Source organism: Clarias gariepinus, chromosome 6 (genome assembly GCF_024256425.1).
Source record: "Clarias gariepinus isolate MV-2021 ecotype Netherlands chromosome 6, CGAR_prim_01v2, whole genome shotgun sequence".
Lineage (NCBI taxonomy): Eukaryota > Metazoa > Chordata > Actinopteri > Siluriformes > Clariidae > Clarias > Clarias gariepinus.
Window position 1 is genome coordinate 2,819,994 of NC_071105.1, and position 23,689 is coordinate 2,843,682.

At 39.3% G+C, this 23,689-nt stretch overlaps 2 protein-coding genes across 2 annotated transcripts in view; one reads left to right on the forward strand and one right to left on the reverse strand.

Annotated features, from left to right (window-relative positions):
* Window positions 1-16,358, reverse strand: part of herc2 (HECT and RLD domain containing E3 ubiquitin protein ligase 2) — a 58,664-nt gene extending 42,306 nt beyond the window's left edge. Inside the window, exons 1-16 of the mRNA XM_053499378.1 lie at window positions 16,278-16,358; window positions 12,324-12,433; window positions 9,133-9,226; window positions 8,894-9,028; window positions 6,293-6,515; window positions 6,101-6,201; window positions 5,203-5,344; window positions 4,670-4,780; window positions 4,358-4,529; window positions 4,100-4,273; window positions 2,956-2,973; window positions 2,506-2,694; window positions 2,234-2,385; window positions 1,711-1,868; window positions 1,497-1,610; window positions 706-957 (exon numbers count right to left, since the gene is read on the reverse strand). Coding sequence (XP_053355353.1) covers window positions 706-957; window positions 1,497-1,610; window positions 1,711-1,868; window positions 2,234-2,385; window positions 2,506-2,694; window positions 2,956-2,973; window positions 4,100-4,273; window positions 4,358-4,529; window positions 4,670-4,780; window positions 5,203-5,344; window positions 6,101-6,201; window positions 6,293-6,515; window positions 8,894-9,028; window positions 9,133-9,226; window positions 12,324-12,395 — 2,107 coding nt within the window. The 5' untranslated portion in view covers window positions 12,396-12,433; window positions 16,278-16,358. The remainder of the gene's footprint in view (window positions 1-705; window positions 958-1,496; window positions 1,611-1,710; window positions 1,869-2,233; window positions 2,386-2,505; window positions 2,695-2,955; window positions 2,974-4,099; window positions 4,274-4,357; window positions 4,530-4,669; window positions 4,781-5,202; window positions 5,345-6,100; window positions 6,202-6,292; window positions 6,516-8,893; window positions 9,029-9,132; window positions 9,227-12,323; window positions 12,434-16,277) is intronic.
* A 1,514-nt stretch (window positions 16,359-17,872) lies between these two features.
* nipa1 (NIPA magnesium transporter 1) lies at window positions 17,873-22,630 on the forward strand. Its single transcript, XM_053497834.1, has 5 exons — window positions 17,873-18,089; window positions 18,178-18,221; window positions 19,712-19,802; window positions 20,085-20,245; window positions 20,895-22,630. Exons 1-5 carry the CDS (start codon window positions 17,965-17,967, stop codon window positions 21,398-21,400), a joined length of 927 nt encoding a protein of 308 aa, XP_053353809.1. The 5' UTR covers window positions 17,873-17,964; the 3' UTR covers window positions 21,401-22,630.
* The last annotated feature ends 1,059 nt before the right edge of the window (window positions 22,631-23,689 follow it).

A 23,689-nucleotide genomic window follows, 5' to 3' on the forward strand; every position in this document is an offset into this window, starting at 1 on the left:
TGAAATTTTAGATAAATTACATCTTTAAAAAGTCAGGTATTAAACTAAGCAATAAGTTATAATTACAAATGTATAATTGGATATTACTTTTAGATTTGTTCCATATTCATAAGCAGAAATCTCAGTTTCTAGATCATATGCATTCATAAAATGTTTGTTGCATTGAGACATTTTTTTTTTATTGAAACCAAAGAAACACTTTTCCACTGAAAACATCTTACTCTTTTTATATATTTATGATAAATATATAAATAAAACCTTAAACAACTAAGAAATATTATTAAATATGCACATTTATGGATATTCTATTAAACGTGGTCTTATTTGCATACATAAATATAAATTTTTGGAAAGATTTTGGAATCTAAAATAAAAAAGTATTGACTAGCATTGGTATAATTTATGCTGTTTTTCTATCCTGATACTAAAATAAGTAACAACCTGAACTACAAATTAGTCTGGAATGTCAGACATCCCTCCTTTAGTTCTGTTTGTGTTTACCTGTTTTAAATCGTGTTGATAAAAAGCACAGACGTGTGTTTAATCCGGCATGGACTTACAGAAGAGGGAATTTAAAAAAAAAAAAATTTTAAGAGATGAGACTCACAAAGCTCAAGCATTAGAGATTATAATTTAGCCACAATGCCCCAATCCTCTCACACACACACACACACACACACACAGCTGCCGTGGTTAAGCCCTGACCTTGCAGACTGTCCAGCAGTTTGGGGTAGCGGACGTGCTCGTCGGTGCCGTGACCCAGTCTCTGGTTGTCCCCTTTCCCCCAGGTGTAGACCTGTCCGTCTTTAGTCAGAGCCACAGAGAACTGACTTCCACAGCAGACCTTCACGATGTCCAGACCCTGCAGCTTCTCCACCAGTTTAGGGCTCTTACAGCCGTCACTGCCCCCTCGCCCCAGTTTCCCGTAGTCTCCGTCCCCCCACGACCACACCTGACCTGCAGAGGTAGACACGATGCTCCTGATATTACACTTCAGAACAGGAAAATTAATTTTAAATAATAAAGTTAAATAAAATAAGGAATGACAAAAAAAATGCATTAACTACACAGATCAATAAACAAAAATGCTATAACTGTACTTAGATAAATAAATTTGTATTCAAACATCATCACATGGCAACCAGTTAAAAAGCTTAAAGCTGATTTTTGCATTTTAATCTAATTCTATGCATATAATAATAATTCAACACATTTTTAAAAACGCGTTATGAGTGTGCAACGTGACCTCACGCCTTTTTTTCCGCGCATTTCACACTGTACATTTTTCTTTTTAAAAACGCACTTATGAGTGTGCAATTAAATTCCACACGAATGAGGTCACGGTCACATCTAGTATATATATACAATGAAACTACAACACGAAGATTTTAAAAGAAAATACATTATGTCCATTGTTTATGATGAATATAATAAAAAGAATTATAATTTTAAAAAAGCAGCTATTTAATCAATAAATTCTGTTCAGCGCGTCACACCGTTCTCTGTGACGGCCAGCGTCTGCGCGTCTCCGCTGCCACAGGCCACGTCGATGACCTTCAGCCCCTTCAGAGCGGTCACCAGCATGGGCGTGGTCTGGTCCTCACTGGAGCCTGCGTCCAACCAGAGACAAAGAAACAAAACCTCGATTAATACAGAGACAACAGCGTTATGTCGGTGTTTCACTCCGAGAGGACGTCTGTCTGACTTTACCGTGTCCCAGACGGCCGTAGTTCCCTCGACCCCATGTGTACAGGGCGCCGTCGGTGGTGATGGCGGCGCTGTAGGTGCTCCCGCAGGCGATGTGCACCACCTGCTTCCCGGCCTGCTTCCCAGAAAACGCTGCGATCATCGTCGGCTCTTCCAAATACCTGGTAAAAAAAAAAAAACTTTTTTTTATTTAACATATTAACAAAGAAATAATAATCATTTATAGAAAATCTTTAACTGAAGGTGGACTTTAAGAAACATCCCAATCTGTTATTTGTTAGCATAACAACAACTGGAAAACCTAATTTTGGCATAAAAAATTCTGCGCAGTTAAAAATATCTTTATTTAATTAGTCTTAAAATTATTTAATTAATGCTGGATAAGTTGTCATGGCAACAAAAATTCCAGCCACGCCCCCTCATCAAGCAAAACTACCACATCTTGAATGTTATGCGAACTCTTCAGTGATCGGTTCAAATGATTCCCTGTCTCTTTTTTTTTCCTCTCATGAAAAGCGGTCCTCACGCGGTGTCTCCGTGTCCGAGCCGTCCTCCGTCTCCGCATCCCCAGGAGAAAACCTCTCCGTTAGCTGAGAGAGCGAGGTAGTGCTGGCCCTCAGGGTGAGCAGCCAGCTTCACGATCTTCCTGGATGCCAGGCCATGGAGGAGCAGAGGGGACTGCAACACACACGCATACACAGACACACACACACAAACACACACGTATATAATTATCAGACATGATGTCAGTCATGCAAAACGCTACACACCGATGGTGCTCGACACTGGGACACTCACTAGGGTGGTGCTTTTATAATCCTGAGTGTAGACAGCGCCAGAGATGGACAGCAGGAGAAAGCCTTTCTCAGAGCACACGATTTGGGTCACGCCCAGGTTGGACAGAGCTTTGCACTGGATTGGTCCGTTCAGATTAGCGTAGACTTTCCATCCCAGCAGACCCCAGCCGATCACCTCCTGCAACGTACTCTTTAACAGAGAGACAGCGAGACAGAGAGAGAGAGAGAGACAGAGACATCAAGCATCGGCACCTGGGGCCAAAGTTCAAAAGTCACACACATCTTGAAGCCTTTTTTAATTTTGACGATCCTTAAAACTATTGGCACCCTAGGTAGCAACAGATTTTTAGGATTTGCGTCATTAAAACTTTTTAGTAAAAATAAAAATACATCCTAAATACAAACAGGTAATCATCAAAACAAAAAAGGTAAAGAGAACAAACTTAGTCACCTGCACCGGGCCATGGTCCTAACAAGGAGGAAGAGAGAGAGGGAGGGAGGGAGAGAGAGAGGAAGAGAGAAGGAGGGAGAGGGAGGGAGAGGGAGAGAGAAGGAGGGAGAGGGAGAGAGAGGGAGAGAGAGAGGAAGAGAGAAGGAGGGAGAGGGAGAGAGAGGGAGAGAGAGAGAGAGAAGGAGGGAGAGAGAGAGGGAGAGAGAGAGAGAGAGAGAGGAAGGGAGAGAGAGGGAGAGAGAGGAAAAGTGAGGGAGAGGGAGAGAGAGGGAGAGAGAGAGCTCAGTTAGTCAAATAGTCATTTATTAATATTTGTGTCATTGTGGTAATAATGTTATTTATCAAAAACTTACTTGTATTTATGTCATTACGGCAACAACGTTATTTTCAGGTGTATTTGTGTCATTACGTAACAGTTATTTTTATCAATGTTCGTTAACAATGTTAATCTCAAACTGTTCATACGCATTTGTGTCATTTTGGAAATAGTGTTATTTTAAATACCCTCGTGTTGTGTCATTATGATAACATTGTTTTGATCTGTATTTGAGTCATTACCGTAATAACGTTATGTTCAGTTGTACTTGTGTCATTATGATGACACTGATATTCTCATAAACTAGTTCTCCTGTACTTAAATCAGTACAGTAACTGTTTTCTAAATCATTTTCACGTGTCATAAACTCATATTTGGGTCTTTATGGTAACAGTGTTATTTAAGTAGTACTCGTGTACTAAATAAGTACAATGTTACGCTAAAACGGTTGCACATGGGCATTTATGTTACCATGGTAACAAAGTTATTTCCTTTCGTTGTTGTCATTACAGTAGCATTACAGTATTCACCATCATCATCGTGGTAATATTATTTTAATAAACTCATGTTTGTGTGCCTTGAGGTCATGATGGTAACAGAATGCTCGTTTGTTCAACTAAAATTAGCTACGTTCTGGAAAATTATGATGATATTTTCAAGTGTATTTGTGTCACTACTATTACAGAAGATTATTTTCATGAACCGATGTGTGCTGTATACTGATCATTACAGTATCTGAGTGTTCGTGATCTGTATATGGTTAGAAGCGGTCTTTAATAAGCAGTCATGCATGACGTTTAACTAAACACAGAGTGGCAGGGGCAGCACCTTGCTGGAGGTGGGGGAGCTGCATGGTGGGGGGCTACAGGGCACTGCCAGGCGGTCCAGGTGTGCCATGATGACCACCGCAGTCTGCCGCAGGTCGATAGCCAGCTCGTTGTCCTGTGGCAGGTTCAGGTAGCGCAGGAAACTCTCGTTGGGGCTCAGGGGTCCAGATAAAATCTAAACGAGCAGAGAGGACAATCTACAGCAGGAGAATAACGAACGACGGTTCCATTTCTACAGATGTAATTTCAGTGTCCTGACCTCCAGCTCCTCCTCAGGTACGGGCTCCTCCTTGCTGCCATGGATGCTCTGGAAGCGCTGTAGGAGGGGCAGTAAGGGGGCGCTGGTGCCCTGGCTGGAGCGCTCGTTGTCCATCTCTCTGGTGCCTCTGTCCCACAGCCTCAGCAGCAGCAGCACAGCGGACAACAGCTGACTGGAATCAAACGCAGGCATCAGCTTTAACACCAGGCTGGAGATGTGGATTCTGTCCTAACTTAGTGGTCATGACTTTATTTATAACCCCTGAGCTAGAACGGAATCCTGGTGTGTAAGGAGGTTAAAATCGGTGTGTACCTAAGCGTGCCTCTCTGAACAGCCAGCTCCAGGAGAATAGCCAGAGCCAGGTGCTGGTCCTGTAGAGGGATGCCGCTGGGAGCTTTACCGATCCCGCCTCCGTGCACTTCACTGCTCCGAAAGAAGGGAGAGGAAAAAAAGGAGAGCTGGATGAAAAAACACGACTACAAGGACTGTTATATAAACAAAAGTTTGTGGATGTGCATTCCTGTCATTACAGAACCAGTACCCAGAGACAACATTTCACTGTGAGATTCATTTCCTTAGGCGTGGTTACAGCTTCTGGCTACATGATGGCAGTGTTATCAATACTTTATATTGTAGATTTGTATCAAAGATGTGCATTCATTTTGTCCCCGACTTACAAACAAATCCGACTTACGGAATCCTGGAAGGGAACTCGTTCGTAAGTAGAGGACAACCTGTACTCATATTAATGATCTCCCGCTATAACTACTGTTGTAGTAAAGCCGTATCTCAAATCCATCCCGCCAGATTATTTATTAAGCCTTGCTCATGAACACGTTCCCAACCTGAGGAATTTGGTAGCTCTCTCGACGACCTCCAGCCACACGGAGGACACAGTGCTCTCGTCGAACAGCGTGGCCTCGGGGAGGGCACGCAGGGCATCCAGAGACTCCTGCAGCAGCTCGCTGCACAGGTCTGCGTCGTCACCTAGACCGCAAAAAAAACACAAAAACAAACATCTCACCGTCATGATCCAGAGGTTAATACGAAAAGTGAAATAAACCAATATAATCTGACTGTCTGCGCCCCTTCGTCTCGCCCACCCTCACTTCATCTGCTGTTAGCAGACGCTTTGAGACGGTTGCTGTTTAGAGTTTAGATTTATGATGCCTGATGTGAGCGTTTTATCGCAAAAAAGACATTTTATCAAAGACTCCATGAGCACGATGAAGTTAGTGTTTATGATTAATTAGTTATGTTTAAAGGGCTGCGTGAGGACGAGCATCTGTTTAGTGGATACTAACTAGTTCTCCTTCGCATTTCTATTCAATTCTAGTTAAAGCATAAATGTCTTTAAAGTTTTAGAAAGACGCTGGAGAGAAACACATCTCCAGTTTGAGAAGGATGAAAAGTTCTGGATGTTTTTTTTTTTGTTTTACTCTAAAACATATCAGAGCTCTCCATCTGGCGATCCAGAGCAGCCGGTTCTGCCCAGTCTCAAGGGACTGAAAAGAAAATCAATCACATCATCAGTGAGGGGAAAAACATCGGGGTTGCTTTTTCAGCAAGCTGAAACCGATTCCCAGCATGGACTGCACTCGGGCGGGGTGCTTTTCCTGTCGAGGCTACGAACTGATGATTTAATAAAATAAAACAGAATGTGTCTGAGAGTCTGGCTTGCAAAGCACCGAAAATAGCACCTATTGATAAAACAAGCGCTAATCAAGTTTGAACGTTGCCTACCGGATCTCCAGGCTCGCCGGAGGAATGCGAAAGCGAAAGAAAGCGCAGCCCTGGACCCGACCTGAGCCAAACCCTCCACTCCTTTACTCACAGGTCGACTGCTGCGGAGACACACGAGATGCAGGTAAAGACAATGACAATCTTTCATGTGACAGAAATCTCACGCCGCCGCTCTCTCCCCGTCTCCCTCACCTCTTGTTGTCGTGGGTGGGCAGCGGGGGGCTGGGTGGACTCTTCCACCGGGCTTTGTACTTCTCCTCCATCATGCTGTGGGTGAGGGAGATGAGGTAGCGCTCCAGGATGAGCAGACGCTGGCTCAGACGCCGCGCAGACAGAGTGCTCTTAGCTGTCTGAGCGGCGAGTTTCTGCTGATCGTCCACAAGCGCCAGGAGACAGTCCTTCAGCTCTCCTTCGTCTGAAAACAGACAGCACGCGGACAGGTTATTAGTGACCGAGTCAGACTTCATTCTCTAACCAACAAGCAGACTGTAATGTCTGAAATCAACACACAACATGTGCAGAGGCGCCATAACCACCCGGCAGAGGCAAACAGAAATATCTTCAGCAACGTTCTGCAGCAAAAATTACAGTTTAAATCAGATACATTTCCCACCCTAACACTCCCAAAATGTATTTTATGTCTCTTACTTTATCTGCATACAAAAAATAAAAATAAAAAGGAGTGTTAAAAAAAAAGTCTGGATAAGCAGAACACATGTTGAAGCGATCAGCAGACTGTCTCACTGAAGTGCTTATTCACAGCAAAGCCTTCCGATGATCAGATTCACATCCATTCTGTCTCATACAGGTGGAAAATATCATTAGTTCAATCTGCCGGGCTGAGAGCCGACGTCCTGAGTTGTACTTGTTTTTCCCGTAAAAGAGAAAAAAACAAGTTTAACAAGCCCAGCATTTCATGGTCTGTTTATTTTTCCATTTACTCCACAAGCATTAATGTGTTTCGAAAAAGAGCATCGATGAACCTCTCTCTATCAGAAAAAAAGAAAATTACTTTAAAGCATCAATATGTTAAATTTAACTCTAAAAGAGGTCATTTTATTAATATACAATAAATAAATAAATAAATAATCAGGCTTTAGTGTCAAAAAAAAGGAATAAAATCTCTACAGTTTTGCTTTCATTATAAAAATGTCATGCATGTAATGTTTGAAAATTCTTGTATACGCCAAATTACCATGACAACCTTGATTTTAGACGGTTTGTACACGGACTGTACAGTTATACGTCTTTTCATCCCATCTGCGGGTGACATCACAAACTGAAACATCAGGACATGAGCCCTGTTTTACGGTTCTTTAACGTTCTCATCAAGGATTAAACCAGAACTTGATCGGATTCCTGGAGGAGGCGGGTAGAGAGCGCGTGACTGATTTACTCGACAGCCAATAGCATTCGAGATACACCAGGCCACGCCCCACCCGGGGAATCTAAACCAGACAGATTTTTCAGCCTTGCAGGATTTCTAACCTTCAGCCTTCACCTACACACTTCATCCAGCAGGATTTTCTAGACGATATTCTGGAAAGTCACGTGACCAAACAGAAAAGAGAAGGGGGGAAAAAAAAAAAAAAACACTGCCCTCTTTACTTAACGAACAGACTCCACCCGTTTATTTTCAGTGCTCAGGAAAAGATAACAGTGTGTGGGACACTTACAGCCAAAAAAACGCTAACAAACTGCCCTTGTGGAACAAGACACGCCCCTCAGGGTGGGGCTTACACATTGTAAACAACATTAAACAAAACGCACAAGCCATCTTGATTATTTTTCTAGTAAGATGTGACGAATTATAAAATTAAATCCTGCTTTAAAAGGTCACTCTAAGCGCCGCATATTTACTTTTGGACTCGAGGGGTACTTTAGATTTCTAATCTGTTGGACCGTCCTCTTTCTGAAAGATGTGAAGGACATTGGAACGCATTACGCAACAACCCAAGACACAAAAAAGTAAACACAGTGTTTGTGAAGTTTTCCAGCATGTGATGTGTAACAGAGGTGGTGCAATGCTTTTCTGGTAGTGTGGACTTATCAAGCTTGAGCAGGACAGCAGCTCCACCCCAACACACACACACACACACACACACACACACACAGATTAAGTCGGGTAAAAATAACCTTCCCACAGACACGGTCTCTACAGTTACCCGACCCTGACAAAGTTCACGTGCCTGAGGCTTAGAACTCTCTCTCTCACACACACACACAGACAGATTAGATGTGTTAAGCCTGCATGTGATGGAGCAAGTCGTGTGTGTGTGAGTGTGTGTGTGTGTGTGTGTCCTGAACTGAATCCTGAGCCGTGCGGGGACATCACGACTCGATCCTATGTACTATTCTGTGAAGTTCTCTTGAAAACACTTCAGATGAAAACAAAACAGCACACACACTTATAAGAAACATAGATATATTTATACACTCACGTATGACCCTGAAGCACGGAACGTTCTAACAGCACAGACCAATCGTTTAATCATACTGCTTAAAAATATATTAAATAAAAATTAAGCTTAATCCCAGTTTGACTCGAACGCCCCTAGTATGTCTGCTGTATGGTTCAAGTAAAAAAAATTATGAAAAAAAAAAAAAAAAATGATGAATTTTTTTTTCCAGCAGAATATTCAAATGTATACAAATTTGGGATTTGAACATCCGACCTCCTCCTTCCCAGGGGTCTGGGTCACGCTCGGTGAAGAGCGAACCACAAGTCCCTGAAATTCGATTTCACCTGGTCTCACGACTACGGATCAGGTTTAGATGATAAGCTCCGCCCACCTGGCTGCCTCCCCCAATCCCAGGTCTCGATGATGGAATGATGGACGGACGACGGAGACGCCTCCTCTTCGTCTTTCTTCTCCTTGTCGTTGGACTCGTCCTTCTTCTGAGCGCCGGGACAATCCGCAGCGTCCTCTGAGAACGATGAGGAGCGTTTCAGACAACGGTACAACCACACACACACACACACACACACACACACACACACACAGCATCCGTGCTAGTTATGAAGGCGGTACCTGGGTAGGCGGACTCTTCTCTGTTGAAGACGATCTCCTCATCCTTCACCATCTCGTTCCACATCTCACTCAGTCCTTCTGAAGAGAATGCACGCTGAGGAACAAGAGAAACACAACAGAGCATCAGTCCGAGCTCCGAAACATAATTTCCTGTTAAACTACATAGTGTAAAATCCTTATATGATGGCGCCGGTTAGGTGGCTGCCGTCGCGACTCTGTGGTCGCACAAAATCATTTCACTGCATATTGTACTCTGTATGATTGTGTATGTGACAAATAAAATTTGAATTTATATATATATATATATATATATATATATATATATATATATATATATATATATATATATATATACACATACATATATCTGAAACATCGGCGACGTTTACAAGCTCATGTATGTGGAAGAGGACGGAAAGCACTTTCAGATAAATCACCATCAAACTGTCACTAAATTTAGAGGTTAAAGATCTTGTAGGATTATCATCACTAGTATATAATTGTACTTAAATTTTTAAATTGTATCTCAAGTGTAACATCTTGTGTATGAATTGTAACGTTTGTTCCCATTTCTTTAATTTAAAATTAAGAAATGTGTTGGGGGGGGGGGGGTGTCAAGACATTTACACAGCACTGGAGGACTCTGAGATAGTGTCTCACAGGTATAATTCAATAAACACAAGCTGCTACAGTATGTATTCTGTATTAACGCGTGTAACTACCCAGTTAGCTTAGCGTATCATTCGACTGCACAATCACACAAGCTTTAACTTGCTGTACAGTGTGTTTCTCCTCCCAATGTTTGGTCAATAAGACCCGCCTACTCCCACAGGAACAGGACTGACATGCCAGACGACAAAAATCTGTCAGCAAACGTACAAAGATTAGACTACGAAAACAGCATTTTTCAAAAGTTTTTGTGGTTGGAATCCAGTGTGGAGCCAATCAGATTGTAGCGTTATTGAACTTAACCATCAAAGTTGGTTTGAGGACATCTTTAAGTGGGAAAGTAGGGAAAACATGGTACTGTGTACTGTTCGCTAAACCAATTCGAGTTGAGAGTTCATTCAACTTAAAAACAAAACGAGGTTTTTATATATATATTTTTTGGTCCCGTCCAAGCTGAAGGTTGGGAATTCTAAGTCACCAGTAAGTCACCACTGATTCTAGGATTTCGTTTATGAGTAAACATTTCTAGGAATGTAGCATCCTTGACTATACTGAAAACATCGATCGACCACAACAGGTGAGAAACACGACTCAAATCAGGCTCGGGGAACACACACACGCACACACACACACACACACACACACACACACACACACACACACACAGCTGGTTCGGTTGCACAAGAACGTGTTGCAACACGAGCACGTGTTTAACACCCACAACAGCGCGGAAAATAAACGTGCAGGAAAATGTCACCTGATCAGGCTGGGATTCTGCCTCAGCATAAAAATACACGTTTTCATAAACGTCTACTTCATTTCTCACACACACACACACACACACAGGCCGTAAATAAATAAATAAATAAACAAAAACATCAGCATCACAGAGGAATACTGTAGAACTGAGACACACACACACACACACACACACACACACAGACTTTAGAAATATATATAAATGTATTTCCACATTTTAAACCACATCCAATTAAACAAAAATACTCAAGTTTTTACTTTCTTCCTCGTAACTACATTTTTCTTGAATTTCCTTTGGGATCAATAAAGTACCGTACTGTACATGCCACTCACTAGAATAAACTCAAACATCCTGTTTTTCCCCTTGTTTTTATTTTTACTGATTTATTTGATTTGTTTAATATATGTTTTTGCTCATCGCTCCTGCTCTTCTCCTCCTGGCCACAGATCTGATGGAGTGGAGGAAGCAGCTGCCGTTTTCCTGCCGTTGAGTCGATGCAAATTACGATGATAACTGACTGAAAGTCGGTTCGATGCAGTCAAATGTGAGCCAACGTCCTCACGAGGACTGCGATCAACACTCTACACACATTACAATCATCTATCAGAAAAACGAACGCTCTGAAGAGGCAATGCTTTTTATTTTTTAAACCTCAGTAGGACCTGGAAGGCTTAGCGCTTTAGAAGGCTGGATTTCACATCTCATCATTTATTCTGATTCTTAAACATTTAATCAAAAGTTAAAAAAAGTAATTTATTAAAAGTTACATTTTTACTATACAAGTCCCATTTATGGATTTTAACGATGTTTGAATTTTTGTGATTAACAATTGTATTTCATCTATTTTAATTAGAAATCATTTAATATATATATCTTTTTATCCAGATTTTGCGCAGCTTTTATTTGCCGCTACACTGAACACATTTAACGAGTTTGGTGTTACAGTAAAAACTCAACCAAATGTGATTTCTAGGTGGGTGGGGCCTACTGTCTCTCCAGCTGTCAATCAGAGCCACGCTGGCCAATAACAGGTGTCCGTGAGCTTGTGTATGTGGAAGAGGGTGAGCAGCAGTCTGAATATAAAAATGTTGTTTGGCTTTATGCATTTTGAATAAAGAAAAAATGTATAAACACATAAATAAACAAGCAAAGAGACAGCTAAATAAACATACTGATAAATTAATTAAAGGCCTTACAGTTATACGTAACGTAACGTTTTGTTCACAATACTACAGTTTTTTTAACTTGTTCGATGATATGTAACATTTTTTATTTTATATAAAAATGTATACAGATATTAACTAATATTTACCTAATAAAACAGCAATAAAGTAATAATAAAAAAAATTATCCCATCATTAAATCAGCTGTTTCCAGTTTAAACAAACATTATGATTGTAATTATTTTTGTAAATGTTACAATAATATTTCCAAATTATGCCAATTTTATAAGTAAAATTAGAATAATTATAATAGAATTATTATGAATATGATAAAATTACTGATCCCCCCCCCCCCCCTCACCTCCCCCTGTGTGTGTTCACACCTCACTGAGATTAACCCGAGTCTAAACCAAGAACTCTGGACTAAAACTGACTTGGAGTGTGTTAAACATGCAAGATATTACACAATCATAGCTACAAGCAAAGCACCTTAATAAATACAGACAAAAATAAATATTACATAAATAATAAAATACAGAGGCGCATAAACTTTTAGCAGTGAAGGATATTTTTTTTTTTATATACACCATTTCCGTTACCTGCAAATCGATCTTCAGCCATTTGTCATGAAATCGCAGCTGAGCGTCGAGGAAGAAAGTCGGAGACGGCATCCTGTCCTCTGTTCTCCGGGCTGCAGACGCAGCCTTCCCTAAACAACCAACAACAACAACAACAACAACAACCAGTTACAGCTTAAACACTTCAAACTCACAGGATGTGTTCAGTTTTGGACTCTTTTTAGCATTTACTAGAATCATTATTTTAAAACAATCTGTTAGAGTTTTCCGGTTTATTGGGAATTCTTTAGTGAAACATGATAAATAATAAGTAAGTATGTATAAAGGACATTTCATTCCTCTCTGCTGCATAAATCCATCATCTGAAACTCAGTACCTTTCTGTTTATGATACATGATGTTTGAGAAGTATTTTTACACTGCATTATTTTTACACTGCATTATTTTTACACTGGATTATTTTTACACTGTCACACAAAATGTAACATAACAGAATCCCTAAAGACAAAAACATCCTCACAGAATTCTCTAAACGTCCAGATTTTTCCAGGCATGTAGGATGTAGCTCCAGGATGCAGCAAAAGCAAATGTTTATTCCAACCTATTTTATTTTACTGGAAGTTCTATCTTTAATTTAATTGTATTCTTTAGTGCAGTTATTTTGTACTGAAATCTTTCTATTCTATTCTATCTTTCCAAGTTTAGGTCACGGACAGTCGTATAAACATTTCACTGTATATAACACTGTGTATGGTTGTGTATGTGACAAAAACATTTGAATTTTACTAATAATCTGTAAAATTCCAGATTTCTGAATTTCTTTCGTAAATTAAACACATATGAAAATCAAAGTAAGCATGAATACAGAAGTACATTTTATTTTTTCTATCTTATATAAAGCTACTTTCAGACAGTGATCAGCTTTCTTTTAGTAATTCATGACATTTCATAAAAATAATTATTTTATGCTGAATTTAGTCATTTCAGAAGAAAAATGTGAAATGTCAAGAATTTCATGAAAAAACTATGTTTGTACTGATGGCTAATTAAGTAAAAAAAAAAGAAAAAGAAAAAAAAGTTTAAAATTAGGTATGGAAATCATCAGGGATCACACGATACAATATTATCGCGATACCTCGGTGCTGATTCGATTTGTATTGCGATTATGTAAGAATCATGATGTTAGAAATATCTCAATTCTATATTCTTTTCCAGATTTTGTTACAATTCTAAGCAAACAATTCAGTCCTACCCAATGTCTAGATATTATAGACAGCACCACCTATAGGATCATAGAGGAACTGCAACATTTTACTGCCTCAAACGCAAACATTTAAATAAAAAAATATATTTTTTGAATTTACGTTAGAATCAGTGTTGCGATACTTAACTAAATATTTTTTTTCCTTCATCCTTTTCTCTAATAAAAGTTTAATATAACAGAACATCTAAAGAGTAACTTTTAAAACCTGTCATGTTCGTGTCAGTCGTGAGACAGAATTCCTTAAATTCCCAGAATCTCAGGTGTAAAAACAAACTCCAGAATGTGTAAAGAAATTACTACATTTCAAATTACTACACTTGTCATTTACAAACTCCAGGATTACTATTTTACATTTGTAATAGAGATGAAGCGGTCGATCGGTCAGTGAGCAGAACCGTTTGGTTTTCGGTGTGACTGGTCGTGACCAGTGATCGACTGATCAGCCTCAGATATAAACCATTCTGTACCGAGTGCAGAAGCTTCTGAGCGGCGTAACAGTGTTACATTATCAATAATCACACAAGTAAAAAGCCTCCGATCTGCCTTGATCTCCAAACTCTGAATGGATTAGTCTCAGACACACTCAATACACACACACACACACTTAAACCAGTCTCACAAAACCACGAGTGCTAATCAGTAAAAATCGTGTGCATTAGAAGCCCGACGTCCCTGCGTTAGAACCCACACACACCCGCGTGCTCACAGCCACTCACCCTGCACACTTGAGTTTTTTTCAGACTTTACAGGTAGAGGATTTTAACCCCACAGGTGGCGCACTCTGAACTATTTACACATTTACATCCCGTGTGGTAGGAGTGAATTATTGTGAAGATTCTTTATAAATACTAACCATGACAGGGATACACACTGCTCAGTAACAGGGTCGAACCCCTGTTAGTTTGTATTGTTGAAATTCTGAGATGAGAAATACAGGCATTTATTTCATTTTATAAAAGGAACTGGAGACTCAGGTTTAAAGGGATAGCAGAATTTAATAAATATCTTTATTTGTTATTACATTTCCCTTTGATTTTGTTTCCATTTTAAACCAAATCGGAGGGAAATGAAATAACAAACAAAGATATTTATAAAATTCTGCTATTTATAGAATAGAATCGAAATTTTAAGTGTATCGGCACCGGAGTATCGAGATATCGTATCGAGAGGTGACGGCTGATTCTGTGTGACCCGTGTGTGTGTATATGCTTAAGTGTGTATATGCTTAAGTGTGTATATGCTTAAGTGTGTATGCTTAAGTGTTTGTGTATGTGTATGCTTAAGTGTGTATGCTTAAGTGTGTGTGTATGCTTAAGTGTGTGTGTGTGTGTGTGTATGCTTAAGTGTGTGTGTGTGTGTATGCTTAAGTGTGTGTGTGTGTATGCTTAAGTGTGTGTGTGTGTATGCTTAAGTGTGTGTGTGTGTGTGTATGCTTAAGTGTGTGTGTGTGTGTATGATTAAGTGTGTGTGTGTGTATGATTAAGTGTGTGTGTGTGTATGATTAAGTGTGTGTGTGTGTGTGTGTGTGTGTGTGTGTGTATGCTTAAGTGTTTGTGTGTGTGTGTATGCTTAAGTGTGTGTGTGTGTGTGTGTGTGTGTGTGTATGCTTAAGTGTGTATATGCTTAAGTGTGTATATGCTTAAGTGTGTATGCTTAAGTGTTTGTGTATGTGTATGCTTAAGTGTGTATGCTTAAGTGTGTGTGTATGCTTAAGTGTGTGTGTGTGTGTGTGTATGCTTAAGTGTGTGTGTGTGTGTATGCTTAAGTGTGTGTGTGTGTATGCTTAAGTGTGTGTGTGTGTATGATTAAGTGTGTGTGTGTGTGTGTATGCTTAAGTGTGTGTGTGTGTGTATGCTTAAGTGTGTGTGTGTGTATGCTTAAGTGTGTGTGTGTGTGTGTGTGTGTGTGTGTGTGTGTGTATGCTTATGTGTTTGTGTGTGTGTGTGTGTGTGTGTGTATGCTTAAGTGTGTGTGTGTGTGTGTGTGTGTGTGTGTATGCTTAAGTGTGTGTGTGTGTGTGTGTGTGTGTGTATGCTTAAGTGTGTGTGTGTGTGTGTGTGTGTGTATGCTTAAGTGTGTGTGCGTGCTTGTGTGTATGCTTAAGTGTGTGTGCGTATATATATATATATATATATATATATATATATATATATATATATAGTGTGTATACACACACATACACACACATACACACTATACACACTATACACACACCAACATTGAAACATCATGACTCAAAATTTTACAGCTCACTCTCTATATATATAATAATCATGAATAAATAATAATGATGATGGTGGTGGTGATGATGATGATGATGATGATGAAGAGTGGGGTGAATAAGGCTTGACCCTGACACAGTGATGCTGATGGATTAAGTTGACAGACATGTTAGAGAGTATAAATAAATAAATAAATAAATAAACAAACCCTGTTTACTGAGTGTAGTGTTTAAATAAACAGATGACTAAACCACACTAACTAACACTAAGCCCGATGCCAATGCTAACGCTAACGCTGCTGTTGCTGGGGTGTTGATGAGCCGCTGGATGTATTTAGCACAGTGCTAACGCTGCTAGCTGACCGGCTAACGCTGCTGTAAACCCCCGCAGTCCCGAGCGCTGACAGCGGGCCGCTCTTCACCTTCACCCCCGCGCGCTCACGTCGAAGCCCAGCGCCGTGTCAGTCCACATTAAACACCGTGTTCTTTACCTCTCCGCGGTCCTGATCGCAGTCCTCTTCTCCTCTGTCCCTCCTCTACCAGCTCTGCTGCTGCATTCGAACCTCCGCCATCTTCTGAAATGACTGACAGCGCCGGCAGCCAATCAGCGTCCGGGAGCGTGTTCCTCGTTACGTCACCTGCTTTTTCTCTTTTCAGCCAGCAGGGGGCGGTGCTGCTAATCCACACGCAGCATTACGTTGACGTTTATGAATAGACGTTTAGAAAAAATAGGTAAAGCAACATGAGAAGGTTATTGAAATATAATTTCAGGTCATCGTATCATGAATTAAGCTTCCTTAATGTAAAACTGTAAAATATTTAATAAAACTAAAATAATGAAAACCAGAAAATTTATCGTCTCATCGATTAATCAAATTCATTTTTTTATTTGTCTCTCTCTCTCTCTCACACACACACACACACACACACACACACAATTTATTATTAATAATAATAATAATAATAATAATACTGAAATATATATTCAACAAATATCATTATTTATATTTTTGCCTTTTCCATAGCAGTGCTGTATCTATGCTAATTTTTTTAATCACTTCATTATATTTTTCAAATGTTTCTATAGATTTATGTTCTCCAGTCATGTAAATGAGCTCCAGGATACACCAATGAACCACATTAATCTGTTTAATTTTTTGTGGATTTTTCTTTTTCTTTTTCTTTTTTTGCGACAGTGGAAATCTAAGCAAAAGTGTATTTAAAATTAAAAAACATTTCAGAAAAAACAAGTTTTTATTTTTATAGCAGCTTTTGTTTATTTTCAGTGTAAGGTTTTTATAAAAGAGATTGTAGAAAAGGGAATTGTTCTCTTGAAAATACAATCAGTCTTGATCAATCCTTCTCACCGTGTTCTCTCTGGTCAGAACTTTTTATTTTCCATTTATCCAGAGACTGATTACTACTGAATCTTCTACAGAGAGTCACAGTTTTCTACAATGGCAAGAAAATTATACAACTCTTCTCTGTAATGTTTACATGATGTGGGTGGTAGGTGTCAGTAATGATAAAATATTACATTAATACTACAGTATACTTGTTCCTACAGTCATTTCCCCAAGCTCCTGGGCCATCCCGCTCTTCAAGTGCAATATTTAATATTCTGTATTATTTGTGCAATGCCTTCTCCTTTTTTTCCCATTAAATATCTGATATTTGTAAATTTATGTTCTCAAGATTTTTGTCTAATTTATTACTCTTTTCAACTGTAACCAGGACAAACCAAGACAGTTGTGTTGGATTTTCTAGTGAATGTATTTAATTTGGAGTGAACTATTTCTATTTCATTCATTAATAAATAAAGTTAATAAAGTACTCTCTCCCTCCCTCTCTCTCTCTCTCTCTCTCCCTCTCTCTCTGTATTTGTTTGATTTTGCTCTGAACTCTATGTGACTTTTGTTCTAAAAGACCTTTGCCACTGGCCACGCCCACATCATGTGTTTTCCCCGCCTACTTGTACAAACCACGCTGACACGCCCGTGTCTGACTCCGCCCACTCACGTAGTTCTCACCAATCCGAATTTACTTCCTTGTTCTCTCGCGTGTCGTCATGGGGACGGTCCGGAAATGTGTTCCGGGTTTCGGTTCTGTTCAGTTTAAACGCACAGAAGTCACTAAATAATTAAAATACGAAGTAAAAATTATTTAAAGACTATATTTATGGAGGAAAGTTCTCCTTTATCGCTTGTTAGTGGGGTTGGGATCGCGGTCGTGTCCAGTTTTATTAATGGCTCCACGTTTGTGCTGCAGAAGAAGGGAATACTGCGTTCACGCAAAGCTGGAAAGTCTCGATTTATATCAATGTTTTGTCCCCCTAAAGCTAAACACTTTGTCAGGTCACATGTTTGTTGTTGTTTGTTGTTGTACAGGGAGGTCCTACCTGTCTGACTGTGTGTGGTGGACTGGGACACTGGCTAGTAAGACTATCCTCCTAATTCTACTTCTGATGATGTCTTATTTTTAAATATTAATGAGCTTTTTTTAAAGTGTCCTGATTTTTTTTTACTATTATTATTATTATAATTGTTATTATTATGACCTGTCAGCCAATCATAAACCTGCATTACATTTTAGGTTGCTGTAATCAAAGCTATAGAAAATACTCGTCTATGATTGGCTGGAAGCTGTGTATTTTTTTCTGTTTAGTTTTAATTCTTACTTGTACAAATAATCCTAAAAACATTTAAAACAAAATTTCTGTAACAGAACTGCCAAAAACGTTCTTCGTGCAGTTCCTCGAATGGCCACTAGGGGGCTCTAAAAGTGACTCAATCAATCCCCATACATTTCCAAGAAGAACTCTGCTGAACTCCAGGTCTTTTTATGCAGATTAGAGCCTCTGTAAATCCTCTGGGTGGAGTTTTAATAACCTGGGTGTAAATCACAAGACTTTACAATCACAAGTATTTATGTGATTTTTTTCTTTAAAAAAAAAAAAAAGGACAAATCATACTTAATGCCGATTTAGTTCTTTGACGCTACAGTCTTGTGGAATTCTGCAATCTGATTGGTCAGAAGGTGTTGATTAATTTTCTATAACAGCATCTCAGACAGAAGTTTTCTTTAAGTCAGGAGACGTTTAATTGACATGAATGGAGGGAGTCTTCAGTGTCATTAAAGACAGGCTGATTATACGGATACGACTGTTTATAGCTGCTATAGTGTGAGTAGTCGTTTAACAACCATTCCAGATCATTAAATGTACCTAGTAACGTGATGGGACAGCAGGAAGCTTTGCTCAGGTTAACATCTGTCTGATGTCTCTCACGTTCCTCCCATGTTTGTGTGGGTTTCCTCCTCCTTCCAAAAACATCCTGTTGGTAGATAGGGTATGCTACATCGTCCTTAGGCATGAAACAGTGTGTGTGTGAGTGTGTGTAAGTGTGTGTGTGCACACATCCAGTATTCCCAGGATCCATACTTTGGATCCACCATGGCTCTGACCACCATAAAAAAATAAAACAATATATGACAAAATGATCTCATATTAAATATCGCACCACAATCACACCAATGCCATAACGAAGTCTATTATTGTTATTTTAAAACATTCCTATGTTATCTTTTATTCAGTTAAAATAGTTGATATACTTGTATTTTTACAGATTACAGTTTTTAAGCTTCAAAGTCCTTGACCATGGATGGACCACAGAGTCACTGTTTGCTTTAAAAATCCTCCTGATTAACCTGTACAGTATTGATGTAAAAAAGAAGTTCAAAATAAAAAGTATGAGCAGTTTAAACAGACTTGGCAACCCTGTGCTTGTTCATTATTAAAAAAAGTAAAGGTGTTCGGAAATTACTATAGATTCTAGACTAAAGAATATGTTTTGAATAAATGTTATTACTGCGCACCTTATATTTATAAAAAGACTTTGTGATACGGATATCTTTGTTCTCTAATCAGTGATCGTGGGTCAGGTGGGGAACTTCCTGGCACACAACGCAGCGCCGGCCGTGTTAGTGACCCCCCTCGGAGCACTCGGGGTGCTGTTCGGGTGAGCTTCACTCTGCCATTAAAATCTAACCTCTTATTGTGCTGTGACACGGGCTGATACACAAGGTTTTCTGATATTAAAATTTAAAATAAGAATTTAATTACTTTCTGATATTAAGACACATCTGTTTATTATTTACCTTATTTAACCTCATAACTTAGTAATATGAAATCTGCTATTGTTTACTTTTTTGGGGGGGTGATGATGATGATGCTGATGATGCTGATTATAACGGTGAATGAGGTGGGGATGGTGATGGTGATAAATCTTTTGTCTCCTCAGAGCCGTCTTGGCGTCCTGGCTCCTCCAGGAGCAGCTTGAGCTACTGGGTAAACTGGGCTGTGTGCTGTGCTGCTGCGGCTCCGTGGTGCTCATCGTTCACTCCCCGACGTCTGACGGCGTGGCGTCCAGAGCCGAGTTCCAGCAGCGTCTCCTCGACCCGGGTATCAACAGCGCACTGGCAGAACTGTCTTAACACCAATGTCATGACCTCATTAATATCACCCTTATGGCAAACCACTCCTATGTGTCCACTCCCTTACCCTTAGTGTCCACTCACTCTGTCACCCTTACTGTCCACCTTCCTATCCTTAGGTCCGCCCGTTTACCCTTATGCTCACTTTGTTACCGTTGATACACACTCTGTTACCCTTAATTTCCACTCTGACACTATTAGTGTCCACTCTGTGACCCTTAGTGTTCACTTTGTTGCCCTTAGTGTCCACTCTGTTGCCCTCATGCTCACTCTGTTACCTTTGGTGTACACTCTGTTACCCTTATGCCCACTCTGTGACCCTTATTGTCCACTCTGTGACCCTTATTGTCCACTCTGTGACCCTTATTCTGTGTCAACCTCATTACATTATGGCCACTCTGTTACCCATCCCTTGTTACCTTGTTGCCTTTATGTCTATCCTATTGCCCTTATGTCAGTTCGACTGCCCTATTTCTGTCCTGCTACACTTGTGCCCCTCCTGTTATCCTTTTGTTAGTCCTACTGCCTTCATGTCAACCTAGTCACCCTTAAGTCATCAGTGTTACATTTACGTTACCTTTTCAGATCCGTTCTATTTTTTCGTCATTACGTTTCAGTGTTCCTGAGCTACATCACCCTGGTGGTGCTGCTGTTGGTGCTGCTGATCGGCTGGCTGTCTCCGGCATACGGCAAATCCAACATCATGGTGTACGTGGGAATCTGTTCCCTGTTTGGAAGCTTCACCGTGCCGAGCTGTAAAGGCCTGGGTCTGGCTGCGAAGGAGGCGTTTGGCGGAGCTCCTTCTCCTGATAATGGGGCTCTGTTCCTCTTCCTGTGCTTGCTGGGAATTCTCCTGGTCAGCATCCTCACCCAGTTCACCTTTATCAACAGAGCCTTGGAGAACTTCAGCTCCAACATGTTCGAGGCTGTGTATTACGTCACGTTCACATCCTCGGTCATCCTCGCCACCGCCATCTTGTTCAAAGAATGGGAAGAGCTTGGTGTTCAGGACTGTTTGGGTATTTTGTGTGGATTCGTCACAATATCAGTAGGAGTGATGTTGTTACGAATATCTCAGGAAGCCGTGCTCACATGGACTCCAGTCAGAACGAAAGAGGACTAGTTTAGGTTTCTTCATGTCTCCTACCTCAGTCGACTTCTTCCTCGACTATACCCATCAGTGTTAGACTACAGCACCCCTGCTGGTCATGGTTCATTTTATTAGCAACTTTTTATCTTTATTATTATTATCATGTTCCTCTATGGAAATGTAGGAATTCTGTTTTGTGGTTGTTAGACATAATCAGGGCGTGGTTTAACTGGTAACACACAACTAAGTAAATAAAGCTAAATAAATACTACAGCTTGTCTAGACAACATCCAAATATTTAGATCATGGGTGTAAATGCGACATCCTGTTATCTGTATGTCCATTCTGTTATCTTTCTCAATGTTACTACTGTTAAGTCAATCACTTAGGCTTATATCAATCCCATTACCCTTACACCGTTCCTGCTGTCCTTACGTCATTTCCCTCTACCAGGTCAGTCCCATTGTTATTTTCGCTTCCCTTATGGCTTTCCTGTTACCCTTATGTCACCCTTCTTATTCTTCTGCAAACCCATTTATCCTTATGGTAACCTCTTTACACTTTTCCCACTTAACACTTCCATGTTGTAATTTAGACCCCAAATAAAACGGTACTTTGAGAAAATTTAACACAGGGCTAATCACTGAGACGCAGTGACATTTTTTTTCCTCTACTTTTTCAATAAAAATATGGGTGTGTTAAAAGTTATTTATGACCAGGTGGTGGGACGTGAAACTGGAAAACTGAGAGTTATAGAGAAGATTTTATTACATATCTTATACATCTGAAAGTATCAGGACGAACCAAACACACCAAATGTTTTGTTGCTACATGGTTTGGTATCTATTTCATCTGAAATGTGTCTAATCCTTTGTACTCAACTTTACACGTGTAACTCAGATGTCACATCTGACAGCAGTGCCTTTTCCCTGTAGGAGTGTGTGTGTTGTCATAAACACTCCGAATGTTAGGGTTGTGATGGGGACTAGTGAGATGTAGTATATGTTCTGAAAGAATGGCATTGTGACTGGAGACGACACACACACACACACACGTACACAAAAAGTTCATAGAGACGACAGCGTTCACACAGACGCCTTTATTTCCCCTGGCCATGTAAACGGGTTAATATAATCAACATCAAACAGGCGAATTTATACATTTTTAGTTTTAAATATATTAATAGAAATTATAATTATAAATATTATACTAGGATAAGTATTAAGTTTAAAATAAATAATAAAATATTATACTAGAATAATGAATGGCCTACTTTTTTTTTTTTAAACTTAAATATAAAACACAATTTTTACAAAACATGAACCAACAATGAAGTCATCTTAATTTATAGATTAATTTGTTTTAATATTTTAATATATTGTTGTTCAAATAAATACTGTTTTTAACAGTTATTTTTTTATGTTGGAAGATGTACAGAAAAGTGAAACTGAACATTTAATAAATTAAATGAGCTGATTGTAAATTTAAAATGTATTTAAAAATTATTTATTAATGCAATAAAGCACAACATTTATTTTTTTATTATAAAAAATGTCACCACACTTATAATTTTATTTATTATTATTTTCTCTATACTTAATCAATAAAAGTACTTTATGTAAATACAGTATTGATATTATGTGTTATTAATGGGAGGAGACTTTTTTCAGTTTGGTCATGCAGGACCGTTTATGTAGATCTGAATTCCTCTAAGGTCCATGTGCCTTTCATTCACTTGTTTTTCATTATAATGCCAAAAAAAAAAAAAAAAGGATAAAACCAGGATGTACCACTTTTTTATTGTGTGCTCAAATCAACAACAAGTAAAAAAATAATTAAAAAAAAATGTTAAAGTTGGTGATACCGTCTGTGCACAGAGTGACGTAAAAGACAGTCGGACAGGAATCTTGCGCAGGGTCGAGGTGAAAAAAAGGGTCCCTCTTGAACCTTACACGGGTTTTATACATGAAGTGATCTCAGCATTCTGTTTAAAGATAATCCTCTTGTTATCCTTTTAAAATTTTAGATTTGAACAAGTTTTTTTATTGACGTGGGGAAACAAATACCAAAAACTAATTATTTCAGGTTTCTTTTGTTATAATGAAAAACAAATCAATACAAGGTATTCGGACCCTCTCACTATTTCACATTATTTCCAGAATTATAGTGGTTCAGTTATTATACAGTGCTGATATGTCGAGACCAGCTGCCCAAAACAATCCGGATTTATCTTTGTTTTTGATGACATTTGTCCGACTTTAGTCATTTTTAGCAGTGATGTTATTTTTTTCTAAATGAAACAAATTCTGATTAATTTAAACA

Excerpts from the sequence above, each read along its gene's own strand:
- nipa1 (XM_053497834.1), top strand. The coding sequence starts at position 17,965 with ATGGAGGAAAGTTCTCCTTTATCGCTTGTTAGTGGGGTTGGGATCGCG. Across the intron at positions 18,090-18,177 it reads CGTTCACGCAAAGCTGGAAA|GTCCTACCTGTCTGACTGTG; the intron begins GTCTCGATTTAT and ends TTGTACAGGGAG. Across the intron at positions 18,222-19,711 it reads GTGGACTGGGACACTGGCTA|TGATCGTGGGTCAGGTGGGG; the intron begins GTAAGACTATCC and ends TTCTCTAATCAG.